The 19,224-nt window shown below is 36.7% G+C and overlaps 1 protein-coding gene across 3 annotated transcripts in view; it reads right to left on the bottom strand.

The window, feature by feature from the left end:
- tmem132e (transmembrane protein 132E) overlaps positions 1–19,224 on the bottom strand; it is a 414,476-nt gene that overhangs the window by 15,138 nt on the left and 380,114 nt on the right. For all 3 annotated transcript variants that reach the window (XM_044140671.1, XM_044140672.1, XM_044140670.1), the window contains exon 7: positions 13,073–13,352. In XM_044140671.1, the coding sequence (XP_043996606.1) occupies positions 13,073–13,352 (280 nt within the window). The remainder of the gene's footprint in view (positions 1–13,072; positions 13,353–19,224) is intronic.

Genomic DNA, 19,224 nt, shown 5'->3' with positions numbered 1-19,224 from the left:
CATTTTGAACTCGAAACTAGACAAAAAAAAACTTGGTGAGATGTTGATGTTTTGCAGTGTACAATTCGCCTCCTGACCCAACTCTTTTGTGGTTTCGGATGGTTGACCCCAGGTAATGAAACTCCATGACCTTTAACCCTCTTTCTTTGCCCATCATCCTTTCATGCATAAACATTTTTTTTCCATGTCTTCTACTTCTTCTATATGTGGAAACCATCCACACTGCAGTAATATTGTGTTGTATCCACCGCATTTACTATCTGCATCAGTAATACCACAGGACATATGAAGATATTAATATATCATTGGAAATTTCTATAGTTAGACGTTCCTGGAGGCTATGAAATTCTCCCGCCTCGGTCCACCTCCATCGGCGTATCGCTGTGATGGATTAACGTGCCAGAAAAAAGGGAGTTACAGACATGGTCTCGTACACAAACCCATACATGCACGAGATTGTGAGACCACAAAACCCCAAAGCATGATGGTAAATGGATGAATAAAATAAACTCTTAAAGTCTATCTGGAGGAAAACTCAGCTGGATGATGGATCGCGCTCTGCAGGGAGTTCGTCTCACAACTCCTGATTTTAAAACTTTCCATTTCTGTTTCTGGGGACGAATTTGGTTCAGCCCGACAGCTAAATTAAGCGAAGCTCCAAAGTCTATTTGCTAATAGGGACAGAGACACGAGGGATTTCTCCAGAGCAAACAGATTGTCAGTTTGTGTGTGAAAACATGAGATCCAAGCAAGGTCAGATGGAGCATGACTGCGAAATAAAAAAAATATTTGCCTGCAATTGATTTTCTGCTGCTTCACATTCTGTTCAGCCGCAGCCGATGGTTTCAAGAGCCAATTAAAGCGACTAAAAGGAAAATCTAACACTGTAAAAAAATATATATAAAAAGATCAATACTGGGAACTATGTTCAAATGTCAAAACAAATTGAAAAGAGACGCAACGTTGTGCATCGATTATATAACAGAGAAATTTAATCACAGAAACTGATCTTCCACCAGGTTGCGATTCAATCTGAAGCATATTCTTCGGATATTTATTTCTCCGTTTTTATCCACTGCAAATACACAAAATCTTACCAAGTATTTTTAATCTAGTTTCTAGTGCAAATATCTCATTGCACATGAAATACGACACATATAACTCACATATAACTGTTCACCGAGATATAAGAGACAGTTTTGAGTAAATTCTCTCTTAATATTGACAAAAAAGTACGAGTTTAAATAAAAATATAGAAAAAAATATCTTGTTGCAATGGGAGATGGTTTCACTTATAACTATAACTTTTTTCATTAATATTCAGGAATTATTGACCTAAAACAAGCTTCTACATCTTGAAAGAAAGGTTACCTGTAAATGAGTTTTGCTTTATTTCAAGTGTATTAAAATATTTGCACTAGAAACTAGACAAAATACTACAAAAAATAATAAGATTCAGTTTTTACAGTGTTCAAACAAAACCAACTCTTACAATGAACTACATGTTGAAGACCAAATTTACACCTTAAACTTTCCTCTCTAATAAAATTCACCCCAAAAAGATTCAAACTTTGTTTTTAATTAGAAATGTTTCACGTTTTAACATTTTAAACTTTATCTAGACCATCTTGTCTAGTTGCTTTTCTCTGAGACTACAGGGAAACAATGTGAGTCCAGGAAGGTGATTGATTAGCCATTAAAGTCTTTCTCTCTCACCATCAAATTTCTACATCCTTTTACTGTTATTATTGACTTCACCAGTTGTTTTGATTATTTCTCCTGGATTTCTGTCAGAAGTTTCTCCCCAAATGTGAAAAGGAGCTCAGGGGGCTGATTGTCATGGCTGGTTTTTGACATTTTGCTGTAACAACCCTGTGAGCATCAGGACCCATTTCCTGTTCAGCTGGAAGCTGTTTTAGTTCTCGCAGCTCAGAGCCACATTCACAAGTGATTGTGAATGTGGGTCACTCATTCACAATCACTTGTGAATGAGTGATTGTGACGCAGCTTTCGCTCCTTTATTTGGTTTGGTTCAGTCGGAGCTTATTTTGATTTTTTTTAACTATACTGTTCAATACCAATATACTTCAAACTTCTCTTAAATCAGACTATTAAATCCTTTGGCTCCAAAAGTCCATTGATTGTTTAATTATTAAATGGCAAATTGGAACCCACTTATGTAACAATGTAAGTTAAGATTGTGTTTTTAACTCCTGTTTGATGTTAAATCCAAAACTTCAGCTTCGCCATCTTATGACTATGTCGTGAATTCAACTTTTCACAGCGCTGCCTTTGATCACATAATTATCACATCTCCACACGTTGGTTTTTACAACATACAACACTAAATAAATATATTTGTCTTGTTAAAACTATGAAGTTTTATTCCCACCCATAGGAAATGAGCTCATTTACACATCTTTATGTGAAAGGGACATAAAATGTTTTTCTATGAACAGTTTAGTCAACATGATCTAAGAGTTTGAGTTTAAAATAGGACTTTAAATGTTTGAAGCTGGAGAAAATTTGGGACAGCTTTAGTATTAAAATAAATTCAGGCTGTCAGCTTTAAATCTATTAATAATTGGTATAAAAATGAGGCTGAGATGCTGGAGTTCAGTGAAACACCCAAGAGTGAATGTAGAAAAGCTTTACTAAAAGCTAATGTTCAAAGTTTCAAGCTAATTATTCAGAAAAGTGAATAAGAGATAAAAAAAAAAAACAATCTAAACAAAAACACAACAGCTTGCTGAAGTTTATTATCTACTCTCCTGACATTGATGCAGTTTTCTGATTTTAAAATATTATACCGCAATGAAAGCTGCTCCGTTCTGTCGGAAATTAAACTTAAAACGAGCATTTGAAACATTAAAAATGAAAACCCAGGAGAGGGACTCTCTCCCTGACGGTTAACAATTTGTTTGTGAGGTATTCAGAGGAGCGCGTGCCGATGAAGTGCAAGCAATTTGGTCTTCATTTTCTTTCAGATTGCCTCATTTTCTTTTACCACAGTTACTGATTTCCCGTGTTTCCCAGAGCGTCTGCATGAAAAAAACCCCCAGATTGTTTTGGGATGAGGTGCGTTCTGGGGAGGAAGTGCTGCTGATTGGAACAACATTGGCATAAATAAGATAAAAAGCTCAATCATGACTCCAAATTGAACCCAAGTAAAATGATGTGGTCATATTATATTCTTATTTAGAAGAATTGTATCAGTTTGTTTGGCTTTGTACAAGACACAAGTGAGAGACTGTTAAGGATTGGTGCATAGAAATCTACTCCTATTGTGCCTAAAATCAATAAAACTAAAGATGTGTTCACACCTGAAGTTCTGGTAGACCTGGTTCAATTAGCAACCAAAATTGCATCATTTGTCATATTTTCAGCGGATGTGGTTTGCTTTCACACTGCGCTATCTCAAACAAATCAAAGCCTTTGAAAAACCCGCTGACCGTTGGGGTGCTGCAACAAGAAGGAAACAACACAAAAATCTGAAGAAGACATGAGCACAACTTCACAGAATCTAAACAAAAATGGTGTTCTGTCAGATTTTAGTGGTTGTAGGATTTTTCTATTGTCTTTGGTAAAAGACAATGAACCATTTCTCCTGTTAGCCCTGAACATGTGCATTTGTTGGGGCTGCATTTATCCAGAATGCCCTGTGTTGTAGTTCACGTTCTGCTTTCGGAGCGGTCTTCTGCCCGCTGGGTGTTCATTCAGACCGGACCAGAGTTCACGGCAAGCAAAACGAGGCCGAGGTTTTTAGACAGACCAGCGTTTGCTTTTTTTGTCTGCATTAGAGTTTCATTACACATTCTCAAATAAAGTTGAGTGTTTGCTAAATGGTCAGGTTCATCGTTACAGCTGAGTTGGTGCAAAGACGTCTGTTGGCTCCTTAAAAGAAACAGCTGAGAGAACAACGGAGTATTATGACTAATGCATTTATCCATCCATTCATCTTCTGCTTGTCTGAGATATATATAACATAAATCATATTTATATTCTTAATTCATTTTTTGACCCACAAAAATTTTAAGTTGCCAGCATTGAACACCACTAGTGCATGTAATGGATTCACTTAGAAACTTCTGATACAACTGTGGCTGATAAAGTCTTGATTACCACCATTTGAAAATTTCCCTGAAAACAAACACAGATTCTCACCTGAAGATTCACTACATGAAAAATATTGATTTAAGGTTGCTGAATAACTATGTCACTAGCATTCCTTTCTGTCTTCATGTTATTTTGAGTTCAGGTCCATTAGCTTCTTCTGCTCCAGTACCTCGTTGGGTTTTGTCAGTGAAGCTCCAGAAACAAAAAGCTCGTCTGTCACTTTGCGAATCTCAACCCATGCAAAATCTCACTGATGCTGAAGCGAAACTGAAGATCGATGATGAGCCCAAACAGCAGATCGACGGCGACCAGCTGAGACTCTGCCGGTTGAGCGCTCACTCATGAAGCGTCAAACTATGTGACCTTGTTCTCATGCACCTCTGACCTCTCTCCTCCTGACACTGCTTCCTGTAAGTCATACTTCAAGACGCTACAGAATATCAGCTGAAAGTTCATTCATGCACAAAGTTAACATGTTCCTGCTGTTAATTGTGGAGATGGGTCACCTTTTAAAGCTGCAGAATTTATTTTTATTTTATTATACTTGTTGAAACTGTCACTATGTTGTGACAGTTTAATAATCTAAAAAAAAAAAAAAAAAAAAAAAAAAAAAAAAAAAAAAACAAGCTCCTCTGGCTTCTCACGGGTCTATATAGAACCAACCAATCAGAGCCAGGAGGCGGATCTTAGCGTTGTTAATCACAGCTAGCACAGCCTGTCATGACTGCTTAAGCTAGTTAGCGCAGCCACTGATTATTGCAGATAAACTGTTGTCCTGTAACAGAAAGTTGTTTCTCCACCATTAGCACATTTATCAGTGAGTACATAATGTTGATTGACAGCACTAAGACTCTCCTCCTGGCTATGATTGGGTAGTTTTATATTCAGGCAGCAACAGTAACTCAGGAAGAGGGTGAAGGAAATCAGTCTATTCACATATTATTGTCTCATAACATGTAGACAGTTTTTAACAAATATGTAGAAAATAGTTTTTTTTTAATAAATGTTACATATGCACCTTAAACCAATAACACATCAACTCAAAGAAAAACGGTAAGCAGACCAGAAGGGATCATTATTCTGCTGTAGCCTTTTGGCTCTTAAGAAAATTCAAACTTGCGAGTTTCAGGAAAGTTAATTAGACCATTGTAAATCTCGCAGCTTTAAAGTTGGAGTTGTGCTCCGTGAGACTTGGTGCTAAAGTTTCTGGTAGTCAGAGTGGAGCTGCAGTAATGCCCTTCAGACTAATTGAGAGGCTGGATTTCCCCTGCATGTTGCAAAACAAGGTCTAACACAAAATCTTATCAAACAGAATTTGATACATGAACCCACCCTGAGTCAAAGTCTCTTGCCCCCACCCTGCTTCCTCCTGGGACGAGCAGGATAAAGATGTGGTTTCATCTTAGTTTATAAAGAGCATTCAGACAGCTTCCGCCTGCTGGAAATGGGATTGTACTCTGAATATAAATGAACAAAAATAATATTTTCCACGACTTTAAAGACAAACATCTATTCTCACTTATTTTGGAAGAAAAACTTGTTTCAAGAGGAATATACTATATACTCTTTGTGAAATGCAAATAAAAGACAGGAAAAGTCATTTCTTGTGTCTTTGCAAAATTATGAATTTTCAACTGCGGCTTTCATTGGTGTCTCAAAACAAATTAATACTTGATAAAGTCCCATTTATTTTATTAGGTTAAAATAAATCTTCAGAGCCCAAATTAGTATGACAAATTTAAAAAGAAAGGGTTTGATGTAAATAAGAGATTTATTCCTTGTGAGACAAAAAAAACCCCTCTATCACAGACTCCTTCAGCTTCTGCTAACTGTCCTAAATCTCTACATTTCCAAGATTTTCCACAGCAGTAGACCAACAATGTCACACTTCCATTCTAACAGAGGAAGGCTGAGCAGAAACCTCCCTAAATATTTAGTTTGTAAGCTAAATATTTCTCTCTCAGCTACACATTTAATTAGCCAACTAAATATTTAGCTTGAAGCTAAATATTTATAAATGCATAAATAATAATGAAAATATGACTTTGAAAAATGAACCCTATTTTTCTCCCATGAAAGGGGTTTTTATGTTAATTACAAATATAAATATTCAGGACTATGAGAATCTATGTCTGCTCTTGGAGTGTGTGGGTGATGTTAGCAGGTGGCCTGAAGCCAGAGTAATAGCTGACACCTAACAGGAGAGGATATCAAAGACTAAGGGTCAAAGTTTTATGACCTAGAGCAGGGGTAGGGAACTCCACACCTGAATCCAATAGCTGAATGACCTCCTAAGTGCAGCCAGGTTCTCCAGAGTTCTGCTAATGACCTCATTATTTTACTCAGGTGTGTTGAAGCTGAGATACATCTAAAAGTCGCAGGAGACCGGCTCTCGAGGCCTGGAGTTCCCGACCCCTGACCTAGAGGGACACAAGAACTGAAGTTTATGACCCAGAGGATCTCGGGAACTGAAGTTAAAACCAACAAGATATGGAAATGAAGGATGGTTCCATTGTTTAAGAAGAGACTTGTGTTTTAGCAGCTGTGTTTCTGTTTGTACCAGCCCTGTTTGACAATCACTGTAAGCTAGGAACCAATCACTGTAAGCTAGGAACCGCCCCAATGAGAATAAAGTAACTACAGGAAGTAGCGTACTTCAGAACGTGGTTCAGAGACGGACAAAGAGACGTTTTGGGCCACGTCCTCCGCTCTTATTAATGTTTAGAGAGAATGTTTAGGTACTAAACCTGACAAAAGGCTAAATGATGTAATTATTGCTGTTAATATTGACTGTGCAACTATACAAATGGATATTGCATCTTTATGTAACTTGGAAATTAGGCTTGTATTTTTTCCACAGTAAGCGAACTTTGAAAACAAGATTTTTGACTATATTTTGATAGTTTTGTGGCCTTGTACTAATTTTGAACACAGAGATTCTTAACCTGCTGACCCTTTGTCCTTGACATTACAAGAGATATATTGACATATTGGGATGTGCATAAAAGCACAAAATGCTTCTAGTAAAATGAGAAAAGAAATCATAATTAAAATTTCTTATTTTTGTATAAATCTATAATGTCCAGAGATGCAGGAAGAGCTTAAGTATTATGAAACAACACATGCCGCTGTGAGATCATTTTAAAAATGCTGCATTTACATAAAGTCCCAAAAGAACATGCAGTTTAAGACAGAACAGGTCTGATAACGTGAAACTTGTCCTGTTCTTTTTTTATGTGGACCTAAATGGCAGGTCATTGTTACCTGAGTACAGCATGTCTGCTGGCAGCTCTAGCCTTCATCCTGAAGAAATGACGGGCATTTTATTATGCTTTCCATCAAGGTAATTAACAATGACGAGCACAAAGACGCGCCGTGCCTCTTAATGTGCGTCTCACAAAACAAAGTGCTTCGCTTTCAGAGGATACACTGATGAAATACAAATGTAACTACTTGAAATGCAAGAAGAAAATGACAAACTTTTACCATGCTTTGAAATTCCCTGCTGTCGTACTGCTTCTCACAAATGCAAAGTAAGCAGATGGTCCAACTGCAAAATAAGCCACTGCAGACCACCTGCATGGTAAGAGAGTTCCCTGGACAGCTGCAGAGCTTTGCAGCAGAGTCTCCAAGATACAACGGCCTTCTTGGGACTCTTTCAAATTTATTGAACACATCAATGTTTATAGTCAGAGGAAGACGAAGGAGGACAGGCGGCAAATAAGAATTAGCAGGCTTACAATCACTTAGGAAGATGTTCACATGTATATTTTAGCTGCAGTTGTATGAGAGGCAAATGGTAAAACTTAAGTATTTTAATACTTTACTTCTTCCTACTGCTGCTGACAGAGCACTATTTGTGGGTCAGCTTAAACAAAAACGCTGAAGCACAAACTTTAAACTTTGTACGTCAACAGCTGAATGAATTGTGCAGATGAGTTTATTTCTGTTCTGCTGTCTGTCTGTGGATGAGATATGTTTGCAGATATTAAGGAATAATCTCTGATTTGAGGACCAGCAGTGAATTCTGCTCAAATCTGGCCTCTTAGTTCTCCTTCAGATCTCTAATCCTTCAGATTAAGTCTCCGTCTCCCACCAGGTTTCTCTGATTCGTGGAATTTTCTGTTCACCAAACAATTTGTCTTTATTTAAACTTTTTCATAAATGTGAAATGATGCAAAGATTCTGCCACTTTTTTCTTGATCTGATTTGCTATTTGAAATAAACTGATTTCGTACAAGTGTCTGACATGCTTCACAAAGAATTAAACTTCATATCAGAACTTCTCATACAGCTCAGAACCCACGTTTGATCCTCAAATGCGTACACGACTACTCATTAGATTTTTTCACTTTTGCCTGGAGAAAAAATGCTTTACAGTTCACATATATAAACCTTTTATTAAATACATTTTCTAATGTATTTAAGTTGCAAGACATCTTTCAGTGGCCCTCTAGTCGGGAAATAAGAAGCAATGAAAGGAGAAGGTTAGAGCAGCTGGACTCTTAAATTTTGTGAGAGAGGCCACTGATGGTTTCAGTTAACTAGAATGGATTATCGTCCTGCTGTGAACTCTGACTTATGTCTGAATTAATGTGGAAAGACATCCAACTGTGACACCACAGTGAGGTTGTGACACAACCTTAATTTTATTTGCTGTGTTATTCTTGAAGGATGTTAAATGTTTGTAGGTTCTTCTTTCAAATGTGTTTCTTTTGGAGATAAACCAAAATGGTGTTGGCTTATGTTGCATACAAAGTTTATTTCAGAATTAAATAAATTAATTTAATCAATTCGTTAAACAAATTAAGTTAGTTAATTTATTGATTAAATTAATATTATGTTACTTACTTTATGCTTACATAAAAGCAAGCATAAAAGTATTGCTCACTTTTATGTAAGCAATAAAAAGTATACGCTCATATTTGCCTCCTGTGTTGAACAAAAAATTTTATGCAGAGTCATCAGGCTTTCCTTTCACTCTGCATTATACAACTATTAATATTTATCACAATCTGAGCTCCATGGTAACTGTGTTGCTAATATTAGCAGGCTGTTTTATTAATTTATAATATGAATGCAAAGGTACAAGTTTATCTCATCATCATCATCATCATCATCATCATCATCATCATCATCATCATCATCATCATCATCATCATCATCATCATCATCATCATCATCATCATCATCATCATCATCATCATCATCATCATCATCATCATCATCATCAGTTTTTTCCTTTTCATTTAGGCAGAACTTTATGATCATACAACTATTAATCTTTATCTTGGCCTGAGCTCCACTTCATCAGTTCTAACTTTAATTGGCTGTGTAAACAGTGGATCCTCAGCAAACCACAGTTGTCTGCAAATAGTTAAAATCCACTAATATGTGAGAACCGTAGTGCTTATCATTTTAACAGTTTAAACCCCAATATGAGGTCTTAGCACTGCCACAAAAGATAATAACTACAATTTTCCATATCTCCACTCTTAAGGGTTCAGCCAATCAGCAGAAAGGAAAATAAATGACACTTCTGGATTGGCTGCTTTCCAAATGCAGCATTCTGTGTAGGTATCTGAGGTTCCCAAGCCAACATTTTACATATGTTCTACAGAAAATAAATAGGCTTAGAAGCAAAATTTCTATGAATAATTTGGAGCTAATTTCCACAGAAAATAATGTAGATTTTAAATTCTACAGTAGGGCTCTCTGTCAGCCCTACTTTTAGTGTCCATTGTCCACACTTAAAGACACTTTCCTGGTTTAATTTCTGATAAACCAACACACTTTTTTTAATGAGCTCAGGGAGAGGGAACATCAGGACAGTAAGACATCTTCACAAGTTTGCATCATAAGCTAAGACAAAAAAAAAAAAAGAAACATTCATTCTATTAATCAAGTGAATCCTGACTGGATAAACAAAACAGCAGAAAATTTGTGAGCTGGAAATCCCCCAGAGATATTTGGAGCAGGCAATAATTTCTTGACATCTTATTTGGACGATTTATTTGGTCAAAATTGAGTCGGCAAGGCAGGTTTTACTATCAGCTGTTCAATTGATGCGTAATTATTTATATACCCTTCAACGTAGTATAAACAAGCTATTGCTCATTTAAAGTGATGGATTAGAGGCACATCTTTTCTCCCTATTTTGCTTTGATGGAAGGCATCCATCAGGCAACAATTCTCCGCCCCGACAGGCTAAAACTGTGATCTTTCAGGGTGATCAAAACTCTCACCAACCGCTACCTATCTCTGTCCCCATAAATGACCGCTGAAGCACCTGTAAATCACAGCCTCGGCATAATAACTTCTGCTGCTTCCTTTAAAGGGACCTCTGAACCTGGAGCATTAACATGCAGGGGAGCAGCACAGCATGTTTACAGGGGCTGGGGTTTTGTTTCATAATGTAAACAAATGGAGAAAGAACAGAAAATTATGAAAATGTCTTTTTGTCTTATTGATACTATGAGAACTAGCTTTAGTTCCAACACCGATGTCACCAAATTAGTTGCTGAGATTAGGGAGGATGGCACAACAAGACAAGAAAACAAGCAATCAAACAACGGTTCTAAGGAAAGCAGAGAAAACAAAGATGAATACTATAATTACCTCCCAAAGTATGTGTTGCAGCCATCCATCACAGCTTATCGCCTGTCTTCGGCAGCTGACGTAGTTTGTGTGTGAGTCTCTCTCAATAATGAGGGATTATCACAAACATTTAAGGAGCTCTCGCGTTGTGCAGTTTGACTAAAACGTTGCTGTTTTACAAAACAGCTCTCACTGTTTGCTAATGTTGTTCAGTTTGATCTATTGTTATGCCACTTTGTCCTAAAATATCACTATGCAGGTTTTTCAACATTAAGATGATAACCAGAACCACAAAATAAACTGGAATTTAATTTTGCTCCAAGTATGATGTTAACAAACCCTTAAATTTTATACCTATAAGGCTCCCTGGAAAAGATTAGGGTAGGTCTACAGGTTACACAAGACATGTTTATTATATATTGATTATTCTGCACAAAATCATTCTTGGACAAGGAGATTTTAGTCGGGTCAGTTCTGCCTATGCTGAGCTCCTTTCAGGTTGAACCGTTTTAGGGCTTCTTGTCACTTTAAATCCCAGTAAGTTGTTGAAAATGGCTGCAAACAAATGTGCAACTGTATAACAATACGTGTTTGAAAAGCAGAAGTGGAGCTTCCAACACAACTAACAAAAGTGCAGCAAGTGGCTTCTGGGTGGAAAGTCAACAACAAAACCCTCGTCTTATTTTCCAGATATAAAAAAACATAAACTCATGTTTTCTTTAAGTGCTCAGGCTCTTTTCAGAAGCAGCAGAGACCCAAATGGAGGTAAAAAAGAAAACATGCAAAATGTGTATTTTGCAAAATAAGCCCCCTTTAATAATCATCAAACGTAAATTATGTAAGTCTAGAATATTCAAAGGATCTCCAGTGAAATCACTTATGTCATTAAGGGGACTTAGAGGACAGAGTCTTTAAGTGTTTTGTTTTCCATCTATCTAATGCGGCCCTTTTCTCTGGGGACTTTCTTAAAAAGCATTTAAAGATTTCCACTTCCTTTACCTTGCATCACATCAAGATGCATGCATGAATTTTACTTTATCCTCATTAGTGCTGTGCGGTTTCCCTTCAAACCCACCAGAGCCTGCAGTGTTGTGCAAAAGCATTCCCTCTCTTCAAGATCATTAGTAAAATATTTCAGATTATTAAAAAACATATTATAAAAATCCAACATCGGATTTAATTTACTAAGGTTAAAAAAGATCCAAACGAGCTTGGTGTGAAAATATAGTTATCTTCCATGTTAAGTTGTAATTTACCTGCCATATGTTCACTTTTAGTATCCACACATTGACCTGATGACTACCAGTCCTGTAGAACCAAGAAATCACTTAAATAAATCGGATCTCAAATCATGAAGTAGGCAAAAACATATATATATATATATATATATATATATATATATATAAAAAAAAACACACCAAGAGATTCAGAACAAAAGCAGCATAACACCTCAAGAACCGATAGGTCAATAACTGTCAATCCAGCAATTGACAGTTATTAGTCTGAAAAGGGGCTACGAATCCATTTCTAAGGCTTTTGGATTCCTGCAAACCACAGAGAATGATTATTCACAATTGGAGAAAGTATGAAATAATAATGAACAGTCCCAGAAGAAGCCATCCAACCAAAATTACTCCAGGATCATATTAAGGACTCATCTACAAGATTGCAGAAGAAGAAAATCTAAACCTTGCCCACCCTCAGTTGAATAGGTTAAGGTCATACTTTGTTATCCTAATAAAGAGCCTGGACAAAGATGGCTCCTAGGTGAGGCCAGAACCGCTGCGGACACAAAAGAGTAAAAAAGTTCTCTCTCACATTTTCCAAAAACATCTTGATAATCTCCAACACTGTTGGGAAAGTATTCCTTGGACTGATGGGACGTCATACTGACAGTGACAGTCACATAATCTGTACAAAAAGATCTTATTCTCCACTTCCTCCCTTAGCTACTATTGTAGTCTGAAGAAATGCACCACTTCTGACTGAAAACAACCAATCAGAGCCAGGAGGATGGTCTTAGCGCTGTAAATCATGCTCATGTACTTGGTCGTGGAAAAAAAACACTGTTATAGCAAAACTGCTTAGTCGCCATCAGTGGCTATGTTAACCAGCCTGAGAGTTTATGACAGGCTATGCTGGCTGCAGCATAGCAGAGAGAAGGGAAGATAAGCAGCGCCACACAGAGGGTGATTGGCAGCACTAAGACCCACCTTCTAGCTCTGATTCATTGTTTAAAGTTAGCACTGATAGCAGGCAGAGAAGCTTGTAAAGAAATATATTTTATAAATACTGCAGGTTTAGTTGGTTGTAGTTAACAATAAAGCTGCATGCATCACTAATGTTTGAGTTGCTTCACCTTCAGCACAGTGGAGCCCAGCTCCAGGCCCACAAGAATCGTCCTGTCCACCAGCTCTGCGATCTTTGGGTCGACCACCTTCAGGGAGTCCTGGACGAGGTCTGTGACGTCCACCTGCCAGTCTGGTCCCAGCATGGTGATGACTTGATCCGTTCCCTCCGTGGAAGTGGTGTGGAACTGGGTCAGCACTTTGACCACGGCCCGCTGGTACTGAAGGGCACACCCGCGATTCGTTCGCCGGTCGTCGTCATCTTCATCTGCATCGCTGTCTCTAGTGCTCCTTGAACAGAGAGGAGAAAAACACCCAAATATGTATTAGAGGGCACCTGTTATGCAAAACATGGGTCTTTACTGCTTCTATAAACAGCTTAAAAAACATTGATTAGTTTCAAAAGCCTTCAGAATGAAACGTTACACATTGCTCCGCAAAGCCAAACCTGTTACCTAGCAACCCAAGCTGAGGCCCAGCACATTTGGTCAACTACTATTTTAGAACAGAATATACTTTATGGATCCCCAATCACAAATAGCTTATTCATTAAGAAGCTACTCCATTCAAAGTGTTAAATATTAGCAAATAGAAATTTAACCATAAGCAATATAAAATGTATAAAAAAATATTCAAAAGTGTGATATTATAGATAATTAAAATATGGCCTCAACATAAATAAATAAACAAACAAATAAATAAAATAACCAGTACATACATGATAATATGTTAATCTATAAATTAATCCATAAATGAGTCCAGATTAACCTTAGACTTAAAGACACTCAGATTTGGATGTTCTATAATCTAATAGCTTTATTGATTTTATGCACTGTACAATGGCTGCTGGAAAAGAAATGCTTTGTTGTTGACGTACTATTCCAAAATCACTCGCTACATTCTTGTGGGCTGTGCAACAGACTCTACTTCTGGTTTTCAAAGATGTGTGGTTATATTATCATTCATCTGTTTGCAGCCATTTTCATGCGAGAGTAAATGTTGAGTTGAGGGGCGTGGCCAGCAGCAGCTTATTTGGACTTAAAATGACAAGACGCCCTAAAACAGCTCATTCTGAAAATAACTCAATATAGGGAGAAATAAGCAGATTAAAATTTTATTAACTACAAATAATTTTGTAATAAACATTTAATGAACATGTTTTGCATCACCTATAGATGTAACCTGTTCAAGGAAGCACAGTAAGTCACCTTTAAAGAGTACAGTTTCTGGTGAGTCCTCATGAAATCCTACTGGAATTGGAGAATTTTAAAGGTCTAAGAAATATGTCAGAAATTTATCTTCACAAAAATTCCTAGTAGTATCATCTACTTCATCATCTAGTCTAGATGATGAAGATCATCTCCTATTTAAACCAACAGTCTCTCACTAACTTATCCCGAGCACCAAGTCTACTTTGCAACATGATCCTTCTGTTCTTCAGGGCCTCTAATAACAGTATAATTTCACATCATAATACTGGGAAGAATCTTGGCATCTTTCCGAACAAATCAATCAATCTCTCGATTCTCGTGGCGATGAGGACAAAGTTCTCCAAGGCAGCAGAAAAAAAAAAGAAACGCTAATCACCTCAAAGCAGGGTTCTGGATGGATGCCCGTTTTTAATCACAGGAGCCTTGGGCAGCGAGGTCAGGCTTGCCAGGTGCATCCCGCACTAAGTGCAATCTGCTCGACATCAAGATGTATGAGTTACCCAACATCCCTCAACAGGCTGCACAATCTGCCAGGTCTGCCTTAAAAAGTGCTGCTTTCAAAAGACAGCACGGAAACAAAACGACTCCAAAGACTCTAAATAGGTTGCCTCGTCACACTTTGTCAATCCATTTGTTTATTACCCCAGGGTTTTGTCAAATCCATACTGCCAAGTTGTCAAAAGATGAAAAATAGTCGTTTTGAAAGAGCTAAAATCCCTAAAATATACATTTAAAATAATTTTTTCTTTCAAACTGCCAGAAGCCTGGAAAACTGCTGTTCAAAACCACTTTGAAATATTAGAGCACAATTTCTCAAGTAAATCCATATCCATAAATTTTAGAAAATTAAGTATTTAAACAGGATGTTATTTATATAGTACCTTATAATCATAAAGTCCTTCACAAAAGCATGAATACTTTTTTCCAGTTCAGAATATGAGACAATAGAGATGAGTATGGTAATAATTCTCAGATTATTACAACAGGATCAAATAAACTTGAGACGTTCATCCAAAGTAAAACCAGAATCAGAAATTATGACATTAAATTATGACAAAACTGTAATTTACTCTTCAACATTATCTAGGTACTGAATGTCTTCTGCATAGCAGTGATAGGAGATATTTATAAAGATAGAATATGCCTGTCGACAGAATATGGAGACAGAAAAATGAATACATTAAAACTAGCTGAGACCCCAAAACAGAGACTTGAGCTACACCAACAGAGACTGGATGAGGGGGAGATCTGTACTTAAAAGTAGCTTTAAAAAAGATATTTGTTCATATACTAAACTTTAAATTTTTTTTTTTATTTTCCCAAAAACTGACATTTACATAATAAATTACCTACAGCTAGACATTGACCAGTTCCCAGTGGTGGAAACCACTAACTGAAAGGTTGGCTGCTCTGACCCTAAAGGATTAATTACCAGTACAGTATTTAGTGGAAGCTAAAGGTAAATGCTAACTTCAACTGAAATTATATCTGCCCTTGAAGGAAAGCAAGCCCTGGGCACCAATTTAATTCTAACATTGTAATTTACATTTTCAACAATTCCCTCAGATTTTTTATTTATATTTATATCTTATCCTCTACTGTCCAGGTTTTATTTTGTGCCTGTACGTTTCAGGTTTGATATAAAGTTTTTGTGGAAAAAACCTTTGTTGCATAAACATTCTTTACCATCTTCAAAATAAGAGCATGAAAAATGAATGTGTAACTTATTAAAGATTTATTAACATTTGAAAACCAAAACTACAAGACAGGTGTTGAACTTAATTCAACTGTAGGTTCACAAAAAAGCCAAGTAAAGTAGTGGAAACACTCATTAAGGGGAAGCTAAGTACAAAAAAGCATTTTCAAAATTAGCAAAAGTGCTGAAGTGCTAAATAAAAAAATACAGCTAGAGCTTTAGCAGACGTGTGGCCACTGCTGTCAGTTTCTTATATTAAAGAGATTCTGTGGTTTTAGAAAAATCTCAATTTCAAAATCTTTATACTCTCTCTTGAAATGTAATAACTTCTTACAAATTGTGTGCTCCTGTTTGTCAGTCAGCTGTGGTTTGACCTTGACTCACGTCAAAAGAGGACAAGTTGACTGTGTTGGATGTTTTCAGCGATCTACAAAGTCCACATCGGGTTGCCAGGCTCCAACAATTACACAAAAATTAACATTACATTAAATAGTTCACAGATTGTACTTTAGGTCTTTCATTTTAAATCAATAATAAAAATATAGATGTAATTCAGATTTTAAATAAAAATGTTGCGCAACGATGGCCTGAAAATAATTGTGCAAGGTGCAACAGAACTTTGGACCGACCTCCAACATCTTCCATGCCTACCAGGGTATGAAACTGTTTTGGAATTACTTCAAGTAGATTTGAAAGCAATTTGATCAATTTTAGATGGAGTTCACTCATGAGTTTCATCTGAGAGGAATATACATGTGTAAAAGATTAGGATAGTATTCTATAAAAATATTTTATTGTTTATGTGAGGTCGGGTTTTGGGAAGTATATTATCAAAGGCGATGAAGGTAATTGAAGCTTGACTCAGAGGGGCTGAGTGCAAATGCCTGCTGCACATTTGGGTTTATTTGCTTAATATTTGAACAATTTCTCTCCACTTTACAACTATACTGTCTTTGCCCAAAACAATAAATCAACATAAAATGCTTTGCAATGTGCAATTCTAAAGTGGCAAAATGAAAAAAAAAAAAAAAAAAAACAGGTTCAAGGGATGGAAAAACAAACGGCAGAAAGATCCTAAATAAGAGTTAGTCTAAGTGTTTACCAACTTAACTCAGGTCACTGAGAGTTTGCCATCCAGACCGTGCACCTGAAAAGGTGATTTCTTTCCTCCTCTGGAAACATATTGTCTGGTCTTGTTAGAATCTCTGATACAAGAACATAAAGCTGCAGCTTCATTGCACATGAGTTGCTCATTCGATTACACTTCCTTTCCTTTTTTAGAGCGCCTTGCTGGATAACTCAGCCAGTGAGCAATTCTGCTGCACTGAAGCAAAGGCCCACTCCAGGCCGGGAGACCCCGGCCCGTTGGAAGGGGACAGAGTGACTCACGTTGAAGAAAACAACAGACAGGATGAGTAAATGGGAGACAGACTGACACTAGTAAAAAGACAATAACTCTATTGCAGACTGTCATTGTGATGATGAGCTACAGAAGTTAGTTAGGGTCAGCAAACAGTCCACTAAATTATCTTGAATGTCGTTTTTCTATCTTATAGCGTATAATTATTTACAATTATCTCTGAGGCTTTTGTACACATCTAATTTATCATAGCAAATCATAATGACTGTAAATAAACAAGACCAAGCTGTAAGCAAACAGCAAACTTGATTTAGTGCCATTGCTGATGCTGGGGTTACTCAGCCTCTGTGGTATAGTCAAAGTTTGTCAATAATGCAGATAGTTGTTTCAAACCTCTGGTTATACACACTAAAACATGACAAGCACCTATTTTACTTTTTATTACTGCTAATTTAGTAGCAGGGTTATAATAATTTAGGGTTTTTTAATTATAGTTTACATTTATTTTGTGACTTTTTGTTTGTGTAATTCATTTTAGAATGTGTTTCCTGGTTTTTGTTAATTATTATAAATTATACGTTTAGTTTTTATTACTTATAGAAGTAGTATTAATTTTTTGTACGTTGGTACATTTTTAGGTGCAGAATTAAAAAAGATCAGTGCATTGCATTTTCAAAAAATGTGTAAAATTATTGCTGAACAGCAGCTGGCTGTGAGGTTTTCTCTTCACTTTTGCTGTGGACATTTTGCGGACTAAGTGCCACTGTGGAGTATCATAATTTGTCCTTTGCTGACATAAAGTGTAAGAAAAAAAAATCAATCAGTTTGAAAGGCTAATGAATATTTTTATAAACACAAAAACAAAGGATATATTATGTCTATAATTTCATCATGTTTTATCTAGTTTTATAAACGCACGGTATAATTCCAATTATAATTTTAAAATTAATTACTATTTTTGTTTATTTCAGTAAAGGAAAATGTTTTCTCAAGTTCAGTTTTTGTTATTCCTTTAGCTTTAGTTAATTATAATAACCTTGTTTAGTGGCTATGCTAGAAGTAGTAAAAATAAAAGTTAAAAGACAAAATCGAGAAACGGCTTACATATGTTGTGATATTTCTCTTTAAAAATCCTGGACAATTTTTGAATACAAACAGTTTCAACAATCAATGTTGCAAAACTCTGATGATTGAGAAACTGAATAACATGTCATGGTAGTTTTCCTTGGAAATGATGGATTTTATTTTTTTCTTTTCTTATCTGAACCCTGCGGCAAAACAAGAACCAGGAAGATTTCATTGCTGTACAGAAGCTATCTGAGGTATTTTGTTTTTGCACGATTACCACATGCTTGTTATCCAAAGTGCACGGAGCTCCGACGTCTTCCAGCCTCCGAACTCTAATCTGGGATTTTACGGGTAGTTGCTTGTTTTGGTCCAATTAGATGCTTTGCCTCAGGTGGAAAGCAGCAATGCTTCCTCTCAAAATGATGCTCTCAAGAGCAAACGGTGCAGGGAGGCTACCTTGTGTGTGTTAAGACTCATCTTAACCTATTTCTAACAACAAGGCCGAGACGCAGACCTGACTTAGCAATGAGTAAAGAAGGCAGAAAGCTTTTCAGGATGAATGTGTGTTGCACTTTCCTGAGATGTGAGAAAATGGGCTGAGGGGGAGTAGAAGACTATAAGTTAGGCTCTCAATGAAGAATGCAATGGTTCTTTGATTTACTAAAATATTTCAAACAGAAAAGCCAAAACCAATTCCAGAACAAAATGTTTAATACGGGCATTAGAACCAACATGGATGGCTACCATCGCCGCTGCCAGGGAACGTCAACACAGACCAATTTAATTTCTACCCAACCCCGAATACAAATATTATGTTTACGGCGCAGT

This window comes from Gambusia affinis, linkage group LG15 (assembly GCF_019740435.1).
Source record: "Gambusia affinis linkage group LG15, SWU_Gaff_1.0, whole genome shotgun sequence".
NCBI lineage: Eukaryota > Metazoa > Chordata > Actinopteri > Cyprinodontiformes > Poeciliidae > Gambusia > Gambusia affinis.
Note: the sequence above shows the minus strand (reverse complement) of the source record. Positions and strands in the feature narration are given on the sequence as shown.